The following is a 9,899-nucleotide window of genomic DNA, read 5'->3' on the forward strand; positions in this document are numbered from 1 at the left end:
GTAACAATGAAACAACGTTAACCGGGACGACTTTAAGTGAGGAGTTACTGTACTAGTTGTGATGCAGGATGGCACAGCCCATTTCTGCATCAATTTCTGAAAGATCAACACTGTATTGAAACGTGATGCTTACCCAATGCAGAGAGTAAATGAACTATTAGAACAGTTGGAAGTTGCCAGATAGATATCCACTTTTGACTTCACAAATGGATACTGGCAAACACCTTCAATGCCAGAATCCTGGGAGAAAAAAGCCTTTGCCACGTCCTTATAGAAACATAGAAGATTAGGGTTGGAGGAGAACTCAGGAGATCATCTAGTCCAATCCCCTGCTCAAAGCAGGACCAATTCCCAACTAAATTGTCCCAGCCAGGGCTTTGTCAATTTTGCCTCAATTCATTATCAAGTCATTTGGTCTCAAGAGGGTGGCAGTGATTTTCAGAGGCTAACAGACTGGATATTACAATTGCATGGGTGGTATGCAACAATACACTACTAGGATCAATTGAAAATGGTTTTTGGTCCCATATCTTGTGGCCGCATTCCCACACGTAGTGTATTACACAGAAAAAAAAGCCATTGTGAATCGGTACGCTGAACAACAGTCTGCAATACTCAGTTTGCCCTGACAATCTGTGCCCCTGTTATCTGATAATCATTTCTTCACTCCCAGGAGATGCTCTCATGCTGAAGTTCTCCAGGGTCTATTTTCTGCTCATCCAATGGCTCATGGAGTCAAGGGAATTGTCCGGGAGTCCTGGCCAATCTGAGAGTCTGCAGGGACTGTACAGGGGAATCATAAAGGTTGTTGTCCAGCATATGGTGAGTCAGCCATGTGAGATCCATACACTGATTCTCAGGGCTCTGCCTTCTTCTGTCTCTCTCTGCTGAGCGGGATTTTGGTGAGTTGCCTGTTTCTGTATTAAAGTTAGTGTTGAGGGCTCCGGAAGGGTTCCAGGGTTCAAGTCAGGAACCGTCTGTGTAGGAATTCACCAGCACGGTGACTTGAACTGTTTAGTATTGTCAGAAACAGCCAGGGATTCACCTGGTAAAATTGGAACTACCAATTTATTGGAAATAGATTAGACAAATAATTGTTTTTAAGATCAGTCCCTCTGTCTTACTGTCTGTTTCAGTAGTTTCCTTTTTTGGGGCTGTGAGGTTTTTCCTCTGGTTCATTCTATTTTTTCCAACTCAGCAACTTCACTGCCCTTTCCGGAAGTGCAGCCGAAGGCTCTGCAGTGGGTATCTGTGTTATCAGAGGGTTCACAACAAGAATGGGTCACACCCTGGCCAGATACTGCTCTCACATTCTGCCTTCACTGGGTCACTCCAGATTGACACTGGCTTCCGTGACAGCAAAATCAGGCTGATGTGTTCTGGAATCCCCACCTTTCATATCTGGTCTCAGAACGCCAAATGAACAGGAGGTTTCCTTCAAACTCTTTCAGCACCCTAGAACTCTCTGTAGCAGGACTCAAAGCCATGATTTTCACAGCTCAGAGTCAAAGGTTAAACACTGAGAGTGAATCTGGTCCCATTCAGTTCAATGGCAAAACTCCCAACACGGCCAGGAGTTCACCCTAAATCAACATTTAGAGACTTAAATAAATGGCCTGATTTATCCCAACCATGAGCCTCCAGTGATGTCAGCTGGAGTGGTCGCATGGCCTCTAAGGATGGGTGAGCTCGTTTGGACCAAAGAAGAACTGACAGGAAAGGAGAGTTGCTGAAATCTCAAACTCATATGCTTAAAGGTTCAGAACAATGAAGATAATTCTTTTTAGTGAGGGAGGGGGTCTGCTCTCCCTGTGCCCTTGCATCCCTGGTTCTGGAGAGGACAGGAACACACAGTGTGTGTATGTGGGGCAGGGAGGGGGGAGACAGTGGTGTGGAGTCCTGAAACTGGGTGAAATAGGGAATAAACATCCTGCCTAATGCACAGACCAAAGAGGCGTCATGAGGACAACGCTGTAGCAGATTATCTCTGACAACATCCCCCATCCAGACCCTCCTCCTCCCATGAGTAACCCCACTACAGCCTCAGGAAGGGATGTCTGGGTTTCTAGCGGGCTGCAATATGTTAAAGCTTTGTGTCATTTTGAGGAACAGTTACTCATGCTGTCTCCTTTTAGTCTCCATGTCCTCTCTCCCTCCCACCTGGTTTGTCCATCTCTCCTCCCTGCACAGGTAGAGCTGCTGCTGGGGTTCCCTTCGTCCCCAGAAAGGCAGTTCAGACTGATCTCCCCCTTTTCCCTGGTGCAGGCAGACACTGAGTTTAACCTAGTCTGTGGAGGTATTTCTGTGACTTGTCGCTGTGGGGTCTGGCACCTGGTTTTGGTCCTGGGTGAGGAGTATCACTGTGTGGCACGGCTGGAAGTTGTGGTGGGGGGAGACCTGCATGGAACAAGTGGCAAGCACTGGGCATTGTGGGGCAGGGAGCGGGATGTACCCGGGTAGGCAGGCAGCAATCGGGGTTGTGGGGGTGGGGAGCAGTGTATAGATGGACATGCAGGCAGTGCTGGGGTTCTGGAGGTAGGGAGGGCAGTGTACACTGAGAAGCAGGCTGCACTGAGAGGTGTACAGGGACAGGTGAGCAGCGCTGCGGGGGGTGGGGGTGGGGAGCGGCATATACATGGACAAATGGGCAACGCTGCTGAAATTGAATTTTTCTTGGTGATTGTTGGTCCAAGGTCAGCACTGTGTTCTTTTCTGGCCCTGACTGCATTTAGCCCTATCTTAACCTTTATTCAGTTTTGTTTCCAACAGTTGTTGTTATGTAATTTCAGGCATTTCACTGGAGAAAAGAACCATTGATCTTTGTGTGAGATTGCACCACATATTCTTCACAGTGATATTATTATGACATGATTATAGCATAATTATAATACATTTTATGCAAGACAGGTTATATAACATGTTATTGGAAAATATATGATTTTCTGAATATGATTGTCCTATTTCTAAGCATGTATCATTTTAGTATCTGAAGTTATGAATATTGACTACATATCTGTGTTTCACATGTAATTACACCTGGGTAACACCGACTATGAGCCATAAGGGAAAACAATAGGCCTTAGGAGAAACTTATCTCCCACCTGGTGAGTCTTCCTGAGAACACTGCAGACATTTCGTTATGGGCATTTTTAGTAAAACACATGGACAAGTCATGGGCAATAAACCAACATTCACAGCTCCATGACCTGTACATGATTTGTACCAGAGACCCCTGACTAAATTTTTGGTCTTCTCGGGGAAACCAGAGGATGTAGCTGCTGCCCGGTGTGTGTGTGTGTGGGGGGGGCAAGCACCTATGTGGCTTCTCTTGTTACACCCATACACACTGCATGGTGCTTCATAGATTTCTACACAGGAACAACTCACAAGCTGAGGATTATCCACATTATATAATGAGAGCCGGCAACTCTGAAACATGTGATAGATATGTACAGTTGTTACATGCAGGAGCTGTAACTGGAAGCTGCCCAAAAGAGTGGGCCACTGGAAAACAGATGTTAAACCCAGGATGCTGTGGAACCATTTGCTTGCCAGCTCTGTTAGCCATTCATGGTGATTGTTGTATATTCATTCCTCAGTACAACGATTTTATGTTCTCAAGCCATTAATTTTATCACCTAAAACATTCATCCATGGGATCTCTCAGCCTCGTGAAATACACCCCGAGTGTAACATTTCCAAGATGCTGCAGTCACATGAGAATTTCTCCCCACAGGACTATAGTCAACAGGGTCATGAACGGAAAGAAATCCTTCAGTAAGCTGAGGTTCAATCTTGTAGGCAAAATGTCTCCAGCTGACGCCTGGGGAGATGTTCATATATTCCAAGGTCAGAAGGGATCATTGTGATCACCTGTTCTGATGTCCTATAGAGCAGTGATGAAAAATGTGCCAAGACTCTTGATAATTGTTCCAAAGTTTACTCTCATGGTTTAAAAAATATATGCTTTATTTCCAGTCAGAATTTCATTAACTACAATTTCTGGCCATTAGATCCTGTTACACCTCTGTATGCTAGGCTGAAAAACCTATTATTAAATATTTGTTCCCCATGTAGGTACTTATAGCTGTTATCAAGTCACCTCTCAACTACCTTTGTTAAATTAAAATTACTGAGATCCTTGTGTCTATCACTAGAAGGCAGGTTTTCTAATCTTTTACTAATTCTTGACTCCACACATCTGATGAAGGGGACTTATGCCCAAATATATCTGAAGAAGTTGTATTTTTTACCCACGAAAGCTTATGCCCAAATACCTCTGTTAGTCTTCAAGGTGCCACCGGACTCCTCGCTGTTTTTGTGGATACAGACTAACATGGCTACCCCACTGATACATGTTACTAATTCTTGTGACTTTGTTCTAAATTGTAGACACCAGAACTGGACACAAGATTCCAGCAGCAGTCGCAAAAGTGCCAAATATAGAGGTAAAATAAGTTTCTCTCTTTGAGATTCTCCTGGTTATCATCCACAGATCACATTGACATGTTTGGCCACAGGGTCACACTGGGAGCACATGTTTAGCTAATTATCCTTTCAAATCTTGTTCAGAGTTACTGCGCTTCCAACGAGAGTCCCCCATCGTGGAAGCATCACCTACATTCTTTGTTCCTAGATGTAGATATCTACATAGCTATATTAGAACATGTGTTGCTTCAACCCAGTTTGCCAATCAATCCAGATTGCTCTGAATCCCTAAACTGTCCTCTTCATTATTTATGATCCCCCATTTTTTGTGTCATCTTCAAACATCATCAGTATTCAGTCATGAGAAGGATAAGCGGCTAAGTTGCTGACACGTGTCTCTCCTCACACTTGTCAGTTAACAACTGTAGCTTATGTCTCAGACAAAGCTGGGTTCCTGCAAAAAGTGTCTCACCAAAAGAAACACAGAAAGTAACAGAGGTGCAGGCCTGTAGCCCTAAATACCAAGACCCTAGTGCCCTTCCTGCCCATTCTGTTGAGCACAAAGGAGAATGTGGAGAAATCTGAGCAGTAGATGGATGGGTGAGGTGACTTGAGCCTCAAGAGGGTGTCAGCCTAATGCCTAAAACCTAGAGACTGACTTATGCCCTGGCACACATTGGTGTATACGTTTTCCTAAATATTTATTTAGCTGTAACTAGTATAATGGGGTAGTTTTACTGCTCATGTGAATGACCAAACCCTTCCTGACCCTTGCTTAGCTGGTGGCCTCAATTACCTCTTGTGTCAATGAGTTCATTGGTCTAATTAATCATTGAGTGAAAAAAGCATTTTTTAATCTTTTTTGAATTTGCCCCCTTTCAGTTTAATTGAACGTCCACTTGATCTTGTGTTAGGAGACAGGGAGAACACTTTCTCAATCTACCCGCTATCAGTCAGTATTTTATAGACTTTTCTCATGTTCCCTCTTCTTTGTATCCTTTGTAAGGCAACAATCTCAGTCTTTTCAACAGGTTTCAGGGCAGCAGCCGTGTTAGTCTGTATCCGCAAAAAGAACAGGAGTACTTGTGGCACCTTAGAGACTAACAAATTTATTTGAGCATAAGCTTTCATGGGCTACAGCCAACTTCTTCGGGTGCATAGAATGGAACATATATTGAGGAGATATATATATATATACAGAGAGCATGAAAAGGTGGGAGTTGTCTTACCAACTCTGAGAGGCCAATTAAGTAAGAGAAAAAAACTTTTGAAGTGATAATCAAGATAGCTCAGTACAGACAGTTTGATAAGAAGTATAAGAATACTTACAAGGGGAGATAGATTCAATGTTTGTAATGGCTCAGCCATTCCCAGTCCCTATTCAAGCCTAAGTTGATTGTATCTAGTTTGCATATCAATTCCAGCACAGCAGTTTCTCGATGGAGTCTGTTTTTGAAGCTTTTCTGTTGCAAAATTGCCACCCGCAGGTCTGTCATTGAATGACCAGACAGGTTATAGATTGCTTCCGTCAACGTGCGAAGGCTGAAATTGTGGAAAAGCAACATCACTTGCCCCATAACCTCAGCCATGCTGAACACAACGCCATCTACAGCCTCAGAAACAACTCTGACATCATAATCAAAAAGGCTGACAAAGGAGGTGCTGTCGTCATCAATAAATTGGAATATGACCAAGAGGCTGCTAGACAGCTCTCTAACACCACATTCTACAGGCCATTATCATCTGATCCCACTGAGGATTACCTAAAGAAACTACACCATCTGCTAAAAAAACTCCCTGACAAAGCACAGGAACAAATCTGTACAGACACATGCCTAGAACCCCGACCAGGAGTATTCTATTTGCTACCCAAGATCCATAAACCTGGAAATCCTGGATGCCCCATCATCTCAGGCATTGGCACCCTAACATCAGGATTGTCTGGCTATGTGGACTCTCTCCTCAGGCCCTATGCTACCAGCACTCCCAGCTGTCTTGAGACACCACTGACTTACTGAGGAAACTACAATCCATCAGTGATCTTCCAGAAAACACCATCCTGGCCACTATGGATGTAGAAGCCCTCTACACCAATATTCCACACAAAGATGGACTACAAGCTATCAGGAACAGTATCCCTGATAATGTCACAGCTAACCTGGTGGCTGAACTTTGTGACTTTGTCCTCACCCACAACTATTTCACATTTGGGGACAATATATACCTTCAAGTCAGCGGCACTGCTATGGGTACCCGCATGGCCCCACAGTATGCCAACATTTTTATGGCTGACTTAGAACGATTCCTTAGCTCTCATCCCCTAACGCCCCTACTCTACTTGAGCTACTTTGATGACATCTTCATCATCTGGACCCATGGAAAAGAAGCCCTTGAGGAATTCCACCATGATTTCAATAATTTCCATCCCACCATCAACTTCAGCCTAGATCAATCCACACAAGCGGTCCATTTCCTGGACACTACTGTACTAATAAGCAATGGTCACATAAATACCACCCTATACCGGAAACCTACTGACCACTATACTTACCTACATGCCTCCAGCTTCCATCCAGGACACACCACATGATCGATCGTCTACAGCCAAGCTCTAAGATACAACCACATTTGCTCCAATCCCTCAGACAAAGACAAGCACCTACAAGATCTCTATTAAGCATTCTTAAAACTACAATACCCACCTGCTGAAGTGAAAAAAGAGATTGACAGAGCCAGACGAGTACCCAGAAGTCACCTCCTACAAGACAGGCCCAACAAAGAAAATAACAGAACACCACTAGCAGTCACCTTCAGCCCCCAACTAAAACCTCTCCAGCGCATCATCAAAGATCTACAACCTATCCTGAAAGATGATCCCTCACTCTCACAGATCTTGGAAGACAGACCTGTCCTCGCTTACAGACAACCCCCCTACCTGAAGCAAATACTCACCAGCAACCACACATCACTGAACAAAAACACTGACCCAGGAACCTATCCTTGCAACAAAGCCCAATGCCAACTCTGTCCACATATCTCTTCAAGTGACATCATCATAGGACCTAATCACATCGGCCATACCATCAGGGGCTCGTTCCCCTGCACATCTACCAATGTGATATATGCCATCATGTGCCAGCAATGCCCCTCTGCCATGTACATTGGCCAAACCGGACAGTCTCTGTGCAAAAGAATTAATGGACACAAATCTGACATCAGGAATCATAATACTCAAAAACCAGTAGAACACTTTAACCTGTCTGGTCATTCAATGACAGACCTGCGGGTGGCAATTTTGCAACAGAAAAGCTTCAAAAACAGACTCCAGCGAGAAAATGCTGAGCTGGAATTGATATGCAAACTAGATACAGTCAACTTAGGCTTGAATAGGGACTGGGAATGGCTGAGCCATTGCAAACATTGAATCTATCTCCCCTTGTAAGTATTCTCACACTTCTTATCAAACTGTCTGTACTGGGCTATCTTGATTATCATTTCAAAAGTTTTTTTCTCTTACTTAATTGGCCTCTCAGAGTTGGTAAGACAACTCCCACCTTTTCATGCTCTCTGTATGTGTGTATATACATCTCCTCAATATATGTTCCATTCTATGCATACGAAGAAGTGGGCTGTAGCCCACGAAAGCTTATGCTCTAATAAATTTGTTAGTCTGTTCAACCTCTCTCTCAATATGAGTTTTCTCAGGCCCTTGATCATTCTTGTTGCTTTTGCCTGAACCCCTCTAGTTCTGTAATATCCTATGCGAGAAGGGTGCCCGTACTACACAGAGGAGTCCAGAGGAGGGTGAAACATTGACTGACTGATCTCATGGCATTGTATTTTCTGTATGATTCTCTATACCACTGCTCCTAGACCCCAATGTTTTGCTTAATTTCTGTCTGTGTACCAAGATGCCCAGATCCCTGTCCTGAGTTCATACAGGTAAACTACAACCTTGTTAGGGGTTTAAGGAGTTCAAGCTTTCCCGTCCATTGGCCATACACATTGCAGTTCCTGACATCAAAATTCATCTGCCAACATGCTCCCCATTAACCTGGCTTGGCTCTCTCACCCTGAGAAGTTCTCCGTACTTGACTGTGACCTAAATAATCTGGTGCCATCTGCAAATGTTGTCACCTCACTGCTCACCACCCATTCTAGGTTGGTAATAACTATAAAATATTTACTATATTAATTGTTGTAAAAAGTGTGTAACCCCCCTCACTGAGCTTCTCTCCCTTCAAAGGTACGTTAGCATTTCTAAGACTAATCGACGCATTGACGACTTCATGGCAGCTTTGAACCTCACCCATTATGACCCATCAACATTCATCCTAATGGGGATCCCTGGCATGGAAGATGCCCACGTCTGGATTTCCATCCCTTTCTCTACCTCCTACATTATCAGCCTGTTGGGAAATTTCATGGTTCTCTTTGTTGTAGGCAAAGAGCAGACCCTGCACAAGCCCATGTACCTGCTGCTCTGCATGCTGGCACTCACAGACATCGCCAAGTGTACCCTCATCTTGCCAAAGGCACTGTGTATATTTTGGTTCAATCTGAAAGTCATTACTGTGGGTGGCTGCTTCAGCCAGATTTTCTTGCTTCACACAGTTGCTTTTATGCAGTCTGCTGTTCTCATGACAATGGCCTTTGATCGCTATGTTGCCATATGTAACCCTCTGAGATACGCCACCATCCTCACCAATGCACGAGTAGCTAAGCTAGGGCTTGCAAGTTTGATAAGGTCAGCTGTCTTCATGCTGCCTCTGCCCCTGCTCCTGAGCAGGCTACCATTCTGTGCCAGCCACATTATCCCCCACACGCACTGTGAGCACCTGCTTGTGGCAAAGATGTCTTGTGGGGATATCACAGTCAACAATACATACGGCTTACTGATGGCCGTTGTACTCATGGGGTCAGATCTGATGCTCATTGCTCTGTCCTATGGTCTTATCATCAGGACCGTCCTCAGAATCTCCTCCAAGAGAGCCCCCCAAAAAGCACTCAACACCTGCACAGCCCACATCTGTGTGATGTTGATGTTTTATAGTCCCATCTTCTTCACCAGCCTGACACACCAGTTCGGTCAGGGCATCGCTCCCCACATTCACATCATCTTGGTTGACCTCTATGTCCTCATCCCTTCCATGCTGAACCCTATCATTTATGGGGTCAAAACCAAAGAGCTTCGTGAGAAAGTGGGCAAATACACCTTCAGGAGTTGATCACTGGGGGCCACTGACTTTAAACCTGTGTGACATCTGGGGAAAAGTTTATCTCCTGGTTAATCAAGGTTCTCTATCCCAGTTTGGCTGATTTCAGCATTGTGGAACTTCTGAGAAGTTCCTCTCTTGTAATGTCTTGTCACTCCATCACCAAGCACTGCTCTCTCTGTTGCTGAGTTCCTTCTCTTTCACCATCATCAGTCCTCTATCATTGGCATGTGTCAGCCCTCAGCTCCACACACC

General features: G+C 44.5%; 1 protein-coding gene across 1 annotated transcript; it reads left to right on the plus strand.

Annotated features, from left to right (window-relative positions):
• Window positions 1–8,717: 8,717 nt before the first annotated feature.
• Window positions 8,718–9,656, plus strand: LOC112121553 (olfactory receptor 52N4-like). Its single transcript, XM_024220461.1, has one exon. The coding sequence runs from the start codon at window positions 8,718–8,720 to the stop codon at window positions 9,654–9,656; it is 939 nt and encodes a 312-aa protein (XP_024076229.1).
• The last annotated feature ends 243 nt before the right edge of the window (window positions 9,657–9,899 follow it).

Source organism: Terrapene carolina, unplaced genomic scaffold (assembly GCF_002925995.2).
Source record: "Terrapene carolina triunguis isolate 2854851 unplaced genomic scaffold, T_m_triunguis-2.0 Scaffold31314, whole genome shotgun sequence".
Taxonomy (NCBI): Eukaryota; Metazoa; Chordata; order Testudines; family Emydidae; genus Terrapene; species Terrapene triunguis.

Excerpts from the sequence above, each read along its gene's own strand:
- LOC112121553 (XM_024220461.1), top strand. The coding sequence starts at position 8,718 with ATGGCAGCTTTGAACCTCACCCATTATGACCCATCAACATTCATCCTA.